The sequence below is a fragment of the Mastigoproctus giganteus genome, chromosome 3 (genome assembly GCF_048544385.1).
Source record: "Mastigoproctus giganteus isolate SK-2022 chromosome 3, ASM4854438v1, whole genome shotgun sequence".
In the NCBI taxonomy this organism is placed as follows: domain Eukaryota; kingdom Metazoa; phylum Arthropoda; class Arachnida; order Uropygi; family Thelyphonidae; genus Mastigoproctus; species Mastigoproctus giganteus.
Genome location: NC_143577.1, coordinates 52,983,077 through 53,002,099, shown reverse-complemented (window position 1 = coordinate 53,002,099; position 19,023 = coordinate 52,983,077). Strand labels below are relative to the sequence as shown.

General features: G+C 37.7%; 1 protein-coding gene across 1 annotated transcript in view; it reads left to right on the top strand.

Annotated features, from left to right (window-relative positions):
- Positions 1–19,023, top strand: part of Unc50 (Unc50 RNA binding protein) — a 141,876-nt gene that overhangs the window by 21,395 nt on the left and 101,458 nt on the right. Inside the window, exon 2 of the mRNA XM_090370528.1 lies at positions 7,981–8,208. Within this exon, the coding sequence (XP_090226654.1) occupies positions 8,000–8,208 (209 nt within the window). The 5' untranslated portion in view covers positions 7,981–7,999. The remainder of the gene's footprint in view (positions 1–7,980; positions 8,209–19,023) is intronic.

Below are 19,023 nucleotides of genomic sequence, written 5' to 3'. Positions count from 1 at the left end.
AAATGAATATTTTGCATCGACATTCACACATGAGGAGTTATTCAGCGAGGGGAATGCCAGAGGTGTATTCAACTCTGGCAATAACTAAGATGATTTTGTAATAACTAAGAGGAAAGTGGAGGAGAAATTGTTGAAGATAAACACAAGAAAGGCACCTGGGGTGGATGGGATCTATCCAGTTATACTAAAGGAGGCGACAAAGGAAGTAAGCAAACCCTTAGCCATAATTATGAGAGCTTCCTTGGACTCAGGGGAGTTACCCATAGACTGCAGATGTGCAAATGTGACCCTAATTCACAAAGGAGGATCAAAGGCTGACACAAGTAATTATAGACCTGTGAGTTTAACTTTTATTCCAGGAAAATTAATGGAGGCACTGATTAAAGAAGCACTGCAGGATCATCTAGAGAAGACTTTAGTTATAGCTCAGACACAGCATGGTTTTTTTAAGGGAAAGTCTTGCCTGACCAATTTGATTGGATACAAAAGAACTGGATGCAGGGAATAACTTTGATATTATATATTTGGATCTTAGAAAGGCTTTTGATACTGTTGCACATGGAAGACTGCTGCACAAATTGGAGCAGTGTGGCATTGGAGGCAAATGCTGCTATGGATAAAGGGATGGTTGAGGGGGAGAAGACAGAGAGTGGTAATCAATGGACACTGCTTATCATGGACCAATGTTATTAGTGTAGTCCCTCAGGGTTCAGTGTTGGGTCCATTATTGTTTTCTGTATTTATAAATGATATTGATGATGGTATATCAAGCTTAATGTCCAAGTTTGCAGATGATACAAAGGTTGGCAGGGTTATTAAGGACGCTACTGACGTTATGCTGCTGCTGCAACAGGATCTGGAAAGGTTGAGCAGATGGGCTGAGAGGTGGCAAATGAAGTTTAACATTGACAAATGTAAAGTACTACATATGGAAACAGCAACCCCAGGGCAATGTACCAACTCTGTGGTACTACACTGACAGTGTTAGAGAATGAAAAGGACCTGGGGGTAATTGTGCAGGCAGATATGAAGTTCTCTGAGCAGTGCAGACGGACTGCAAGAGTAGCTCATGGTGTCTTATCAATGATATACAGGAATTTTTCTAGCAGGGATAGGGAGGTGATTATTCCCTTGTATAAGGCAATGGTCAGGCCGTACCTTGAGTACTGTATACAGGTCTGGAGGCCTCATTTCAAGAAGGATGTAGAGCTGCTGGAACGAGTACAGGGAAGGGCAACAAGGTTAATGAACAGAACGAAGGGTTGCTCTTACGAAGAAAGGCTTAAGTTTTGCAAATTACAGTGTCTGGAGACTAGGCACCGGCGATGTGATCTGATAGAGGTGTACAAAGCATTGAATGGTTTGAGCATGCCCAAGGCTGATGGGAAACTGCCTCTTGCTCAGAATAATCACCTGAGAGGGCATAAATTCAAATTGAGGAAAGACAGATGTAGGATAGATGTGCGGAAATTTGCCTTTAGCCAGCGGGTAGTTGGTTGGTGGAACAGACTTCCATCCTTTGTTGTGGAAGTTGATAGCCTAAATAAATTTAAGGCTCAGCTGGACAGGTATTTCGAACGAATGGAGGGGTGAAGTGGAAGGGGTTTTTTTTTGGCTGATGCTGCATAAGCATGCTTTCTTGCATCATATGCCTCTGCTAATGCTAATGCTAAGATAGAAAATGAATAGATCCAGCTCTGGTCAAGTAATTTTGCCCGTAGCCTTTATCTATAGTAAACTTTATATAATGATCAAGATCCTGAATTCTTTTAAGGAGTTGGTATGGCAAAATTTTATCTGCCCAGTGCAGCCTAGTTCTCACTGCATAGAGCAGCAGGCCAGCTTTGAGAGAGGCAGGTGGAATCTGCCAACCACATGGTCCGAGATATTTGGAGCTGAAATGACCCTTCTAGCATTTTAACTGCAATAATAATTCTAAAACAATGAACAATGGGGTGATGAATTTCTAGCACTTAAATGTACTAAAAATTTTCAGGGGTTCAAAGTAGCTTGACTACATTTTCTCGCTTTTGAGTGAGTTATTCCTTTGTTCCAACAAAGATTAAATGGGATGCAAAATAGTCCAATTTTTTTCGACAGTACCATTTCATTTAGAAGTTGCATGAAAATTTTGTTACATATATATTTTATAATAGAAATATGCATATTCAGTGACCACTTCATTAGGTACACTTATCCTTTTTGTGTAATGGAGCACACCTTCACTAACAGTATCACATGTTTATACCATGCAATATAAATCATGTGGGAAGTACGTAGATGTGTAATTCATTGTGAGAATGGGCAAGGTGAAAAATTTAAGTGACTTAAGTGTGGCAATGATAGTCTGTGCCAGTATGAGTATCTCGGGAACTGAAACCATGCTAGTGTTTACACATATGACCACCTCAGGCATATTGAAATTGGTCCTGTAACATCCAACCAGTAGTGATTGTGTAGTTGAAACTCATTGGTGCAAGAGGTCAATGCAGACTGACAAGCAATTGTGCAAGGTAACAGAAAGGATACAGCCTTTATGAAAGAGACATTTCAGAATGTACAACTTGTCAGTCACTGATGGGGTATTGCAGTTAATGACCAAACTAGGTTCACTCCTGTCAACAAAAAACAAGAAGTTATAGTAACAGTGGGCTCAGCAACACCAACATTGGATAACGGAGGATTGAAAAATTGTGCCTAGTCTGATGAATCAGAGTTGCTGCTGTTTCGTGGTGATGGGAGTTCCAGAATATGGTGAAAACAGCACAGGGCTATGGACTTATCCTTTTGGGTGTTAGTGTAGACTGGTAGTGATAGTATAATATCTCTTGGCATAAAGCACACTACAAATATTGCTTCCTCTGCATCTAAAAAACTTGGTTTTCTATTTTTCTCTTGACGTTACTTTTCTTTCAAACTGTTGTTGACTCTGTAGAAATCGCAAATCCGGCCTACCACGGAATGTTGTTCCCACATCTCGGGCGGTGTCCCCGAAACCTCTCTCAGGCTTCTAGATTCCATTCAAAAGAGGGCAGTTGGGTTAATTAATGTCTCATCTCTAACACAAAAAAAAAAATAAAAAAAAATAAAAATTATGATGTTAGGGTCACCCGTAAATGATTACCTGTACCCATATATTTATTGTGTCTGTAAATTGTGTGTGTTCTCTGGTCATTTTACCTGTTTTGCTGGACGAAAAAAACCCCAGTTTCTTGGGGAAAAGCCTTGCTATCTACACCTGAGATTGACTAACTCAGCCACGGAGTGAAAAAAAGCCCATTAAAATTCCTTGTCATCAACGGGATTTGAACCCGGGGCTTATCCTCCCAGTGTGGGGAGGACAGTGACGATACCACTGTCCTCCCCACAATGCGCAGACAGTCATCTCTAACAGTCTCTCCTGTCTCATAGACGTACTTCCACGGGCACTGTTCTTCTGAATTGGCTTCTGTAATTCCTGCTCTCTCTTTTAAATCAATCCTAACAAGTGCCGCAACCAGTCAACATCCTTTTACTGTCCAAGTTCAAACTCACAGAACCAACTTTTCTTCTTCCTTGTTTATTCACTCAGTTTCCGTTTTCTGGAACAATCTTCCTTCATACGTATTTCCTGAAAATTACAATCAACAGAAGTTCAAGTCTAGTGTCAACAAGTATCTTTCAACTTTTCAACCCATGCACGGTACTAAGTACTATAGATTCTAAAAAAAAAAAAAAAAGTATTTGTACATAACAATGGTGCTTGAGAATCAAAAAAAAATTTTGTATGGAAAACATTTATTTAACATGACTGTAAGATAGTAAACTAATTATAAGGAATTGTGGGAAATGTGGTTTCTTTCTTTGGCAATTCTTTACTTTTTATTTAATTTTATTTTACTTTATTGTTTATTATTATGTATATATTTTGTAGTTTACATGTAATGTAATTATGTAATTATTTTGTAGTATTCATATATAAATAAATCTAAGCAGACTACATTATAGAATTTTTAGTGCGAACCCTCTGGAGCACTTTTGCAAACCCCCGGTTGGGAACGACTGCTGTAGTGTATATATGTCCATGAAAGCTTTTGCTTGGGGGGGGGGGAAGAGTTTAAAAGATGCTATAAAATAAATTCCCACATACTTTACTATGTTTTCTGCCTTGCTGAATGATTGGCCTTTTATTTTCCTTTTTTTTTTTTTAATTCCTGCAGTTTCCAGATATTTTGGATTGCACTAAAGTTAATTGAATTTTCATATAAATGTACAGTATTAATATTTTCATATTAATACAGTTTCATATTTCTGAATGTGTGAAAATTCTTATAAATAAAATACGTAACACATATTACATTATTTTATTCATTTATTATGGTTTTAAAATTGATATTTAAGTAAAATAAAGCAGAAATTACTATTTATATGCATTAGAAAAATGCAGTATATTTTTTTGTCTGTGCAAATAATGATTCATTTGAAATAATTCTGATATTCATTAAAACAATATCTAATGTGAGACAATATTGCCAATATCTAATATGAGCATAAGTCCCAAGCATTAATGGTTGAAAGTTGGCCTTTATTTTTGAGGGCTCTAAACTATCTCCAAAATACAAATGAATGCAGAGATATATACAGTTTCAAGTTATTTCAATGCCTAAGTGGAAGTATAAATGATAACCTTTACTGCATTACGTGGGAGACTGTATAAATTTGGAACTATGGCCAAAGAAATCAATGTACCAAGGAACTCCCAGATACAATATTTCCAGCCAGTTTTTCTTTTTTTTTTTTTTTTTGCATTATCACAAGTAGTAATTGAGGTATCGGTTATGACAAATATCAGTTTTCATCTCTTAGACTAAACACTATTCAGATAAAGTTAATATACATGTACATTATTGTTTAACTTTCTAGTACACGTTTGAACTGAAATTGCATTGGTGTACAGTTTCAGCTCAAATTTTCAAAACCTTTTTTCTTCTCAATTAGTGAGTAATTTTTGATATTTATTAATGATAATACACAAACAAAAATACCCTTCTATTAGTGAAGTTAGCATTAGTAAAGGTATATGATGCAAGAAGTATATGAGCTTATGCAGAATCAGCCAAAAAAAAAAAAAAAAAAACACACTAACATTTCACCCCTCCGTTCATTCAAAATACCTGTCCAGCTCAGCCTTAAAGTTATTTAGGCTATCAACTTCCACAACAAAGGATGGAAGTCTGTTCCACCAACCAACTACCGCTGGCTAAAGGCAAACTTACGCACATCTATCATACATCTGTCTTTCCTCAATTTGAATTTATATAAAGTAAAATAAAGCAGAAATTACTATTTATATGCATTAGAAAAATGCAGTATATTTTTTTGTCTGTGCAAATAATGATTCATTATTATGATTATTCTGAGCAAGAGGAAGTATCCCATCAGCACTGAGCTGATGGGATTCAAACCATTGAAGGCTTTATACACCTCAATCAGATCACCTCGCAGGTGCCTAGTCTCCAGACACCGTAATTTGCAAAACTTAAGCCTTTCTTCGTAAGAGCAACCCTTTGTTCCATTCACTAATCTTGTTGCCCTTCTCTGTACTTATTCCAACAGCTCTACATCCTTCTTAAAATGGAGCCTCCAGACCCGTATACAGTACTCAAGGTGTGGCCTGACCATTGCCTTATACAAGGGGATAATCCCTGCTAGAAAAATTCCTGTATATCATTGACAAGACACTATGAGCTACTCTTGCAGACCGTCTGCACTGGTCAGAAAACTTCATATCTGCCTGCACAATTACCCCCAGGTCCTTTTCGTTCTCTACCACTGTCAGTGTAGTACCACAGAGTTGATACATCACTCTGGGGTTACTGCTTCACATATGTAGTACTTTACATTTGTCAATGTTAAACTTCATTTGACACCTCTCAGCCCATCTGCTCAACTTTTCTAGATCTTGTTGCAGCAGCGTACTGTCATTAGCATCCTTAACAACCCTGCCAACCTTTGTATCGTCTGCAAACTTGGACATTAAGCTTTATATACCATCATCAATATCATTTATAAATACAGAAAACAGCAATGGACCCAACACTGAACCCTGAGGGACTCCACTAATAACATTAGTCCACGATGAGCAGTGTCCATTGATTACCACTCTCTGTCTTCTCCCACTCAACCATCCCTTTATCCATAGCAGCAAATTGCCTCCTATGTCACACTGCTCCAATTTGTTCAGCAGCCTTCCATGTGCAACAGTATCAAAAGCCTTTTTAAGATCCAAATACATGATATGAAAGTTATACCCTGCATCCAGTTCCTTTGTGACCACATCATGGTATCCAATCAAATTGGTCAGGAAAGGCTTTCCTTTAACAAAACCATGCTGTGTCCTAGCTATAACTGAAGTCTTGTCTAGATGATCCTGCAGTGCTTCTTTCATCAGTGCCTCCATTAATTTTCCTGGAACAGAAGTTAAACTCCCAGGTCTATAATCACTTGTGTCAGCCTTTGATCCTCCTTTGTGAATTGGGGTCACATTTGCACATATCCAGTCTATGGGTACCTCCCCTGAGTCCAAGGAAGCTCTCATAATTATGGCTAAGGGTTTGCTTACTTCCTTTGCTGCCTGCCTGCTTTAATATAACTGGGTAGATCCCATCCATCCCGGTAGCCTTTTTTATGTTTATCTTCAACAATTTCTCCTCCACTTTCCTCTTAGTTATTACAAAATCATCTAGCTCACTGCCAGAGTTTAACTCACCTCTGGCATTCCCCTCACTGAATAATTCCTCATTGGTGAATATAGATGCAAAATACTCATTTAATTTGTTAGCCACCTGAGCAGGATCATCAACAGTTGAACCATCAATATCCAGTGGACCAATCTGATTCATCCCTTTCCTTCTAGAGTTTACATAGGTAAAGAACTCTGTTGTTTTTCTTTGCATCCTTTGCCAAAGATTTCTCATAGTCTGCCTTTGCCTGCCTAATCTCCTTTGTGGCTTGGTTACAGACTAGCTTATATCTGTCATAGGCTTCGATGTCACCCATTAATTTATATGTATCCCATGCATTTTTCTTCTCTGCCATATGTCTCATTAGTTCATCTGACATCCATTTAGGCCTAAACCTTGAACAATATTTCTTCGTTGGTATGTATGTTGGTATGTACATAAATTCTTTGAATGCTTCCCATTTTGAATTTGCTGTTTGTAACATCATCAGTTGGTCCCACCATATAGAATTTAAATACTGTCTCAGACCACCATAGTTGCCTTTACGAAAGCAAAAAAACCCTTCCCTTTACCCTGATGGTAGTTACCTCTTTGAGTAAATCCCACTTCAGCACACTGTGATCACTGTCACCTAGTGGGTCCTTTATCTGCAGATTCTTAATACATGAACGATCACTACTGATAATCAGATCAAGAGTATTACTCCCTCTAGTTGCCTCCCGAACGTGCTGATGTAGAAAAAATCATCCAATACCACAAAAGCCTTGCTGGTGTGTGAGTGACCAACCCACAAATTCCAGTCAATATCTGGGAAATTAAAATACCTCATTATAAGACTCTCTGATTTACTGGCCCACTCTATTTCCCTGCACAGTTTCTTATTATACTCATCAGAGTCATTAGGCCTATAACACACTCCTGCTCTCAATTTTGATCTCCCAATGCTCATGTCACACCAAACTTGTGTTTGGGAGTTTTTGAAATGTAAAAATTTGCTTGCCTGGCTGCATTCTACAAATAACCCATTTCATAATAAGGACAACAAAAGTGAAAGGAATGGCTTTTATTTTATTGGCTTTTTAAAAATATTATATAAATTATTTTGCCATGAACTGTGTTGTCATTGAAAAAGATTATTGAAAGATTATTGAAAAAGATATATGAAAAAAACACTTATTCACAAGATAATTCATAGTTATATAATTTTTTTTTTTTCTAGCAAGTTTTGTATTTTAAACAGTATATTTTCTTATTTTAGGTGAAAAATAGTAGAGAAGATGTACACAAAACAGTCACCCCCTCCAAGTCCTCCTCTCTCACGGAATTCTTCTTCACCTTTACCATCTCCGGTTCCATATCGTGGTGAAAAACTTAGTGCAACTGCTAAAAGATCAAAGTTCCTAAGAAGACTAATATACTTCCACCATATGGACTTTGAATTTGCTCTCTGGCAAATGTTGCATTTATTTATTTCTCCCCAAAAAGTGTAAGTATTAAATTCTTACTGTATTCTAATTTTATATACTGTATTCATGTGATGTGCACTTATAAATGCTGGGTTTCACAATTTTGTTAGATGTTAAGTCAGTCACAAAAAAGTGTTGACCTCAGTTAAAGGCATGCCAATAATGCCAATTGGCATCTGATTAGATCCTAAATTTAAACAGAACTCTTTAATCTGGCAGTACACATATTGGATGAGTGGTTTTTACACCTCTGATATAAAAACCAATTTCTCACTCACAAACTTAGTCGCAACCTAAGCAAAATTTCGAGTACCCTTCATATCATGGTATGAAGTTCGGATGGACAGCAATAAAATCATTTTACATATAATGACTATACGTACAGCTGATGAATGGCTGTATTAATTTCCAAAGCAACTAAGGTTATGAGGTTATAGTAGATTTTCAGTAAATTGTGTTTTCTGTGGTCGATGTGTCTGCTAAAGAAAAAAATCCAAGTTTCTAAACAAAAAAAACTATGCGATCCTGTTCTGAGACTGACTAATTCAGCCACATTATAAAAAAAAAAAAGCTTATGAAAATTTCTCACATCATTGATGGGAATTTGAACCCAGGAATTTTTCATTAAATCCACTGTGCTACCCACATGGGCATATAGCTGATGTCAGGTGGTAATGATGCTTTTATAGATTAGAGCACTGGTTTCATATATCAAAGAAGCACAATTTTTCTTTAACATTTTTGGTGCCACCTAAATGTGAGAGAATTTGGGCAGTAATTTTCGCAATGTTGAATAAAATCAACATTCTGAAAATTCATGCATAATGGTTGAAATTAAAAGTTTGGAATTCATTGCTAAAACTGAACACTTACTTTTGTGCTGAGCTGAAAACTGAACTAATCTTAAAATTTTATAAAAAGTATATTCATGTATATAAAGTAGCAACATCAACAAGCAAAGAGTCTATAAACCAAGTCTATAAACAAAAGCCAAACATTACTACAAAGTGTTCAGTCAGTGTGCCAGTATTGAGTAGTTGTTAATTTTGTGTGCATTTATGTTTACGGCACTCATTGGTTGACTGCTTGTATGCATTTCTGTTTTATGCTTATCTGCTTAAAAGCAGTGAATGTGTTAATGAAAGAATATAGAAACGATTCAGAGAAATATATTAAGTAAAGGACATTGTAAAGTATAATAGTCCTCTTAAAGCATTAAGTTATGAGAAAATTGGTTTGCCTGACCTGACATTTAGGTAAAAATGTCAGGTGACCTATACGCAAAAAAGAAATCCAAAGAAGAAAAAATTAGTCAAGAAACACTCATGATGAACATGAAGACAACAAATGAAGATCAAGATAAACACTGACAAGGATAAAATTGAGTATACTGAGTTATGCAAAGCCATTAGAAAGTGACTCAGAGAGGACATAAGAAGATTTAACACAAGAAAAGTAGAACAAGCATTAAGGGAAAACAAAGGACCTAAATCAGCAGCCATGAGCAGTAATACAGAAAGACAAATGATACTGAAACTGAAGAATAGCGATGATGTACTTATAAATAGCAGACAAGACATAATTCAAATAGCAGAAAACTGCTATAGAGAATTATACAAGGAGCAAGGGAATGATGCCAGCAGAGGGGAAGATGGATCACAAATTAGTAACACAGACTACATACCCAATATCCTTCCTGATGAGGTAGAACATGAGTTGAAGAAAATGAAGAATCAGAAAGACCCAGGGGAAGATGAAGTTATTGTAGAGTTGTTAAAATTGGGAGGAAGAGATATGACACAGAAACTGGCAAGACTTCACAAAATGCATTAGAAAAGGTGTTGTAACGCCTAAGGAGTGTAATAATGCAATCATAGTTTTGCTGCATAAGAAAGGAGATAAATCAGAAATTGGAAATTATAGACCAATTAGCTTGTTATCCCATATCTACAAGTTGTTCACAAGGGTCATTACTAACAGATTAGAAAGAATATTCGATGAGTATCAACCAAAAGAGCAAGCTGGTTTTAGGACAGGATTCTCAACTATGGATCACCTTCACGTAATATCACAGCTAATGGAGAAAGCAAATGAATATAAAACACCATTATACCTGGCATTTGTGGATTATGAAAAGGCATTTGACTCCATATGGCATAAGGCAACGTTAAGAGCACTAGAAAGACAAGGCATAGATTCCCCATATATTATGATTTTGAAGAAAATATATGAAAACGCTACCTCCTTTATTAGACTAGCCAAGGACAGTAGTAAATTTAAAATTGAGAAAGGAGTTCAACAAGGAGACACAATATCTCCAAAGTTGTTTACAGTTGCCCTTGAGGAAGCTTTCAGAAGGTTAGACTGGTCGCAGAAAGGAGTCAATGTGAATGGAGAGTACCTAAATCATTTACTATTTGCGGATGACATTGTGATCATAAGCCATGATCCCAAAGAATTAGTGGAAAAGCTTAATCAGTTTTAGTAAGGATTTCAGACTAGAAATGAACATGGCTAAAACAAAAGTAATGATGAACAAGTATGACACAGAAAGGGATATAATCATTGAAGGAGCAGTAATTGAAAAGGTGGATTCATATAGTTATCTGGGACAAGTCATTAGCTATAATAAGGATAAATGGTCAAGAGAAGAATAGATTTTGGATGGATAACATTCACGAAATATAGTCACATACTGAAGAGCAATGTCCCAATTTGTCTGAAACGTAAAATAATGAACCAATGTATGGAACCCAGCATGACTTATGGAAGTGAAACTTGGACACTCACCAAAAGAATGGAAGAGAAGCTGAGAACTACATAGCAAAGAATGGAACAAATTATATTAGGAATCAGACTGTTAGATAAGAAGAGAAACATGTGGATTAGGCAGCAAACTCAAGTAAAGGACATTCTTATGAAAACTAAAGAACTAAAATCGTTTTAGGCAGGACACATAGCTCGAAGACATGATGACAGATGGACTAAGAAAATAACAGAATGGTACCCAAGAGGAGCTAGAAAAAAACCTGGAAGACAACGATGGGGATGGATAGATGAAATTCACGAGTTCGTGAGTAGTAAATGGATGGCCATTGCACAAAACAGAAGAAACTGGAAAGTTGCTGGAGAGGCCTTCATCGTGCAGTGGATCAATAATGGCTGATGATGATCTGACATTTTATTGCTTTTTAAGAAAATAACTATTTTTTTTATGAATGTGATGTTTGTTTTTACAGTGAGTATATTTCCTCAAGGGAATGGGGAGGGAGGGAGGTGGAGAGAGAGAGAGATTAATAAATGGCTGTGCTATAAACATTTAAATTTGGGGAATATCTGCTGCCCCCATGTGTTTCATTCTATTATGTGAAAACACTTTCTCACTGCAGAGTTAAGTTTTACAAAAAATAAGAAGTAACCTTCAAAATTAGATGCATGATCAAAGAAAATGTTACAGCTGAAAAAATTTTACCCACTGATGGTTGCAAATGAAGAACACATTGAAGCATTTAGTAGTAGTAGTGGCAGATGATGTAAATAGCATCAGCCAATAAAAAAAAAAAATACTACATGCTTCACTTATCCATACCCTCCAAGAATTTGTCTTGTTCTTCTTTGAATTTATTCGTACCATCCACTTCCACAACAACAGATGGAATCCTGTTCCAGCAATGAACCACCTGCAGGTTGAAAGAAAACTTCTGCACATCTATCCTGCAACCATTCTCCCTCAACTTAAATTAAGTCCCCTTGTGTGTAGTCTCAGCAACAAGAATAATGCCATTCACATTCAGCTTACTCAATCCATTCAAGGCCTTAAACACCTCAACCATGTCATCCTGCAGATGCCTAGTCTCCAGAAGCTGCAATATACAGAAATTAAGCCTTTCTAGGTAAGAACACCCTTTTGTTCCCTTCACCAATTTGGTTGCCCTTCTCTGAACCCATTCCAGCAGATCCTTCCTAAAATGAGGCCTCCAGACCTGTGTACAATACTCAAGATGTGGCCTAACAATGGCATTTTACAAAGGGATAATCAACTCTTTATCCTTGCTAGCAAAGTTTCTGTATGTCATTGACAAAATCCTGTGAGCAGTCCTGGCAGCATGACTGCATTGTCAGAGAATATCATATCTGACTGCATAATTACTCCCAGGTCTTTTTCATTTTCTACTACTACACAGTTGAAAGACTACTTGGGATTACTGCTACCCATATGTAGTACCTTGCATTTGTCAATGTTAAACTTCAACTGTCATTTCTTTGCCCATTGATCCAATTTTCCTATATCTTGTTGCAGTAGCGCACTCTGATTAGTCATTAACCATCCTGAAAACTGTTGTATCATCTGCAAACTTTGTCATTAAGCCTGATATACCTTCAACAGTATCATTAATGAATATTGAAATTAACAATGGGCCCAGCACTGAGCCGTGGATGAATCCACTGATAACTAGTCCATGATGAGCAGTGCCCATTGATAACCACTTTCTGTCTTCTTCCACTTAACCATCCCTTTATCCATAGCAGTCACTTACTCTTAATGCTACACTGCTCCAATTTGCACAACAGTCTTCTATGTGCAACAATATCAAAAGCCTTCCTGAAAATCAAGTATATGATATCAAAATTAATTTTTGCATCCAGTTCCTTGGTCAGTGCATCATAGTAACTTATCAGATTGGTTAGACAAGACCTCCCTGTAATAAATCTATGCTGTGACTGCAATATAATCATGTTCTTGTCCAGATGGACTTGCATTACTTCTTTAACAAGTGACACCATTATTTTCCCTGGAACAGATGTTAAGCTAACAGGTCTGTAATTATTCATGTCACCTTTTGATCTCCCTTTATGAGTTGGGGATACAATTGAATATCTCCAGTCCATAGGGACCATCCTTGAATTCAAGGATGTTCTCATAATTATGTCTAATGGCTAGCTTACCTCCTTTGTTGTCTCTTAATATGATTGGATAGATCCCATCCACCCCAGGTGCTTTTTTTTTACTCTCAGCTTCAGCAATTCCTCTTCCACTTTCCTCTCAATTATCACAAAGTCGCTGATAAACATTGATAGAGTTTGATAAACTTCAGGCATCCCCTCCCCTAAAGAATTTGTCATGTGTGAATGTAGTTGCAAAATGCCTAGGTATTCAATTTGTCAGCAACTTGAGCAAGATCATCAACAGCTAACCCACTGACATGAAGGGACCCGATGTTATTCATTCCCTTCCTTCTGCTGTTAATATAAATATAGAAGTCTCTGCTGCTTTTCTATGCATTCTTTGCCATGGAGTTCTCATAATAATAAATAAATTTTCCGTTTATACTCTGGGGCGACCAAACGGTCAGAGGAGTTTGCATGATAGATTGAATACAAGAAACAGCACCGTATTCAGTAGTCATGGGCTTGAACCCCGGTCACTCAAGGCACGTATAGTTAGGCACCCACGCACCTGACCACTAGGCTACGGTGACCTTAGGTAAGCTAAGGCATAATCTGCCTTAGCTTACCTAACTTCCTTTGTGACTGGATTACAGACTAATTTATATATTACTGTAGGCTCCTGTATCACTGATAACTTATATGCATCTCATGCACTTTTCTTTTCTGCCACTTGTCTGAATAGTTCAACTGACATCCATGTAGGTCTAAGCCTTGAACAGTATTTCTTCATTGATATGAATAGCCTAGTAGCTTGTATGATTACTTCCCTGAATGCTTCCCATTTAGAATTTTTTGTTGGTAACATCATCAGTTGGTCCCACTGCATAGCATTTAAAAACTGTCTGAGACCACTGTATTCACCCTTACAAAAGCAAAAGCCTTTCCCTTTACCCTCGACAGTACTTATGTCTTTAATTAAATTTCACATTAGTACACTGTGATCGTTGGCGCCCAGTGAGTCTTTTACCTGCAAATTCTTAATGCACGAAGAAGCCCTGCTGCTAACCAGATCAAGAGTATTGCTTCCTCCTGTTGCCTAACATTCTGTAGAAAACAGTCATCCATGAAATCTACAAAATCCTTGATGGTGTGAGTCACCACCCCACAAATTCCAGTCAACATCTGGAAAGTTAAAATCCCCCATTATAGGACATTCTGATTTACTGACCCACTCTATTTCACTCTGTAGCTGTTTCGTATACTCATCACAGTCATTAGGCCTATAATACACTCCTACTCTCAGTTTTGTTTTCTTAGTGCTTAAGTAACACCAAACTGACTCAGCATTGCACTGGCCACACATATCAACTGGATGCACTGCCTTAGATTTTGTGCTTCTTAACTAAGAGCATAACCCCCTTCCCTCCTGTTCTGTGTCCCTCCTGTATACATTTAGTCAGGTGGGGAAGTGTAATACTTCACAATATTATAAAATTTTCTGGTATTTATAAATGCAACTTAAGTGATCCAGAGTGAAAATTAATTGCATAATTTAACATTATATATTCTTGTTTATACTCTAGCATGACCACCAGGCCAGTGGAGTTTACAATAACTCAATCAATACAAATTCAAATGTTAATCATATTTATCAGTCATGGGCTTGAACCGCGGTCCGCTCAAAGAGCACGTGCTACTGCACTTTGCTCCTGACCACTCAACTACTTCAGGCCTTAATATGCTCCTGTTGCATTGTACTCAATCGCATAGTATGTTTGAATTAATATTGATTGAGATCAATGAGCAGTACCATATGGTACTGCGAGAATTGCTTAAATTTGAGCCGGGCAGTCGATTAAATTCACCAGGCGATGTGCCCATTTGATAGGTCCTGGGACTATCCCTACATTGTCTGCATTTGATGACTTAATCATTACTTTAAATTTATCAAGTTTATTTGCAATGCTCCTGACATTAGTTTGTGCACGTATACGTACATAACTGTTCTTACCCTTAATTACCTTTACACAGCCCATCTATTCACTTGTTCCTAGATGGCCCACAGCAGGGCCTGAAATCCCCGACTCTTTAGTTTCCAGGCTTCTGCATTTTCCATTAGAAGCAGTGCAAGAATTACCTTCACTTCTGCCTGCAGCTGTAGTTAATCTGTTAGTCTGTGTTCCTCCCCCCCCCCCCAAAGTTAGCAGTTTCAACAGTTTCCTGACCTACCTATCATTGCCTCAGTAGCATCAGCAAATATTCTTGCACTCCTATTTAAGTGTATCCAGTGGCCCATTATACTTTCATGGGGCCCAAGGCAAAATGGAATTTGGTGCCCCATCTAAAGAAAAAACTAATAAAGAACATTTCAATTTCATTTTATTATGACAACAAAACAAACAAATTATATGAAATAAGAACTAAATACAAAATTTTATCAAAATCGGTAAGACAGTTTTTGAAAAAAAATGTAATTTTCAAATTAACCTTCAAGTAAAGTTCATTGACCTTGGCAGGTAGAAAGGTCAGTTTCTGATAAAAATCACTTAAAAGTAAAAAACAGCAATGAGTTTTTGAAACAGTGAATTTGAGGCCCCGCCTCTGATCAGGGCCTTAGGCAGATGTTTTTTTTGCCTATAGGATAACGTGCCACTGAGCGTATCCCACCCCTGTAAAAACAGTCTCCTATTAACAAGCACAGACCACACCGAGAAAAATTCGACTCCCAAGAGTCTTGCATATTCTCTTGAGGCTGAATTGATCAAATAAGGCTCTCAACATGTACTCGTTTCTATCATATCTGAGCAGAATGGCACTTTCATATTCAATCCTAACTCTTTACTTTTTGCCAACCTTGCCTTGTACTTATTGGTATGTTCTGAGATCTACTCTTAATATCATTAGTGCCAACGTGTACAACAAGAACACCTTTTGCACACTTAAAAGATTTCTGCTCTACAGCATCATCTACGTTTGCCCTCTGGCAGACATACCCTGGTCCTATTCCACCTATTCTTCTTGCTCAACGTATTTCCAATTTCCCTGACAATAGAGTTGCCGACAGTAGCTTTCTCCTGTGGGACTAGCGCATTCTGCTTTGGAGATTGCACTGTGTTGTCTGATGCACAACTGTGAGCTCTAGCATTGAGTTGGGCAGCTGAGAGTTTTGATGGGCCCCATTTTAATTCCTTCGAGGGTATTTCTCCTACTCTTCAAGTGCTTATAAACACCCATCATAGTTGTGAATTGGCACCTAATTTCTTCACACTCTCTGCACCACACACACACACACACACACACACACACACACACACACACACACACACACACACACACACACACATACAGGAATTTTGCTATCAGGGAAAAAGAGGTGATTGTCCCTCTGTATAAGGCAGTGGTCAGGCCACACCTTGAGTACTGCATACAGGTCTGAAGGTCTCATTTTAGGAAGGATGTAGATTTGCTTCAGCGTGTACAGAGAAGGGCAACAAAATTAGTGAGGGGGAATGAAGGGATCGCCTTACCAAGAGAGGCTTAAGTTCTGCAAATTGCAGCGGCTGGATACTAGGCACCTGCGAGGTGATCTGATTGAGGTGTATAAGGCCTTGAATGGGTTGAGTAAGCTGAATTCTGATGGGATGCTTCCACTTGTTCAGATTACAAAGGTAAGGGGGCATAAATTGAAATTGAGGAAAAACAGATGTAGAATAGATCTGCAGAAATTTGCCTTTAGCCAGCGGGTGGTTAATTGCTGGAACAAACTTCCATCTGTCGTTGTGGAAGTTGATAGGTTAAATAAATTTAAGGAGGAACTGGACAAACATTTAGAGGGAATTGTTTTGTAAATTTTTTTTTTTTTTTTTTTTGGCTGACAGGAAGCATACAGTTGCTTGCTTATGTAGAAAGCATACACTTGCTTTCTTGCATCACATGCCACTACTACATTTACAAGTGCTGAACATGCTGATATGGCATATGTTTATGGATTTTGCGATGGAAATGCTGTTTCTGCAGCCACTGAATACCAGCAGCATTTCCTGTACTGGATTTCCCAATCGCCAAGTTATTAGCTGAGTTTTTCAACATAATTAGGGGTTTGACAAGATGCAGCCAGGCAAGAACACATCATTGATGTGGTATAGCGTTGTCCTTGCTAGTATGCGATGAATATCCATGTGTTTCTGTGTCTCCAATCAAAAGTATAGAGAATACTACATAAAGAAGATGTATCCATACCATTGTCGTGTGTTCAACATCTTGAACCTTTAGATCCTTCCTGATGGCTGGAATTTTGTAATTATCTGAATGACAATTCTCATGTTTAGTCAGAAATGAATCCCCTGCCATTCTGGAGAGTAATTTTCAACACTGATTAAGTGCTAATGCATGATGTGGAATCCCTCTATGATCAGCTGACTGGTCCATTTATTTTTGAAGGTTGTCTTAATGGAAAGGTCTAGCTGCAGTTTCTGTGAAATGAATTGCCGCAACTGTCAGATGTATTCCCAACATGATGGAGCTTCTCCTCATTGTTCTTGTTTAGTGGTTACTCACATCAATGACTGGTTCCTTGGCTGCTGGATCAGTTGCAGTAGCCCACAAAATCGGAAACCCAGGTCACTGAACCTAAACCCTTTAAAATTTTGCCTTTGGGTAGTGAATGAAAGATATTTTATACTAAACAAAAGTGTAAGCATAAAGAGATGTATTACTTGATTGCATAGTGAATGCTGCAGCCTAGGCGCCTCCGTAGCCAGGTGGGAAGGAGCAGCAGTGCGTAGCACACGCTTCTTGATTAGACCGGGGTTCGAGCCCGTCGCCACCAAATACGGAGGATGCAGAAAGGTCAGGGAATGACCACCGCATATCCCGGAGCAATATGGCCTTAGTTGCTAATGCTCCTAAAAACCAAATAACAAACAAACATGCTGCAGCCTGCATAAATGACAGCCATGATGAACTTAGGCAAGCAGTGTGCACATTACACATGAGTGGCAAAATGCATTGAAGTCCGAAGGTGGTGTTTTTGAGGATATACTCTAACCATACATGCATACGTAACTGTAAACACAGGTTGTAATTTTCTTAAATAAAAAAATAAATGAATAAAAAATAAAGAATAAATAAAATAACAACAACAGACACAAGTCTGTTGTTGTTATTTTATTTCATATTGATCATAAGAGTCAAACAACCATAGCTCTGTAATTGTTTGGAATCATACCTTTGTTTATATGCACTTTTGAACTCAAAACTGCTTCATCAATCAGCTCCTGAAGAATGACTTATTTTCAACTCAGTCACTCTCCCCTCTACTCCCCCAAGCATCATCATCATCTTCAGCCATTTTCAATCCACTGCAGGATGAAGGTCTCTCCAGCAACTTTCCAGTTCCTTCTGTTTTGTGCAATGGCCATGCATTTACTACCCACAAACTCATGAATTTCATCTATCCATCTCCGCTGTTGTCGTCCAGGTTTTCTTCTAGCTCCTCTTGGGTACCATTCTGTTATTTTTCTTAGTCCATCTGTCATCATGTCTTCGAGCTATGTGTCCTGCCAGACCCCCAAGCATAGTTAAGTAATAAAGGTTGCAGGGTTATATTTCTACAGAGCATTGATGCAATTTAAGACTTAACATACAGAAATATGTACATTTCAAGTTAAATGTGATGTTTCTGAATACCTTTGGAATACTGTTATCAGACAGGAGGAAGGAGGAAAAGGTTCTGGAATAGCAAATTAATAAGAATTTAAGTATTTGTTTAAACTACCAATCCTCATTTTAAAGAAAATTATGATTGAGACAAATTGTTTCCAGATTTTTTCCAGGTGGCAGTTTATAGTGTAATGCTAACAAACAAAATTAGATGGTGTAATAAAACATAAAAAAAAAAATTAAATTTAGTCTCAATTACAGTATCCTGAAAAAAATGAAGAGAA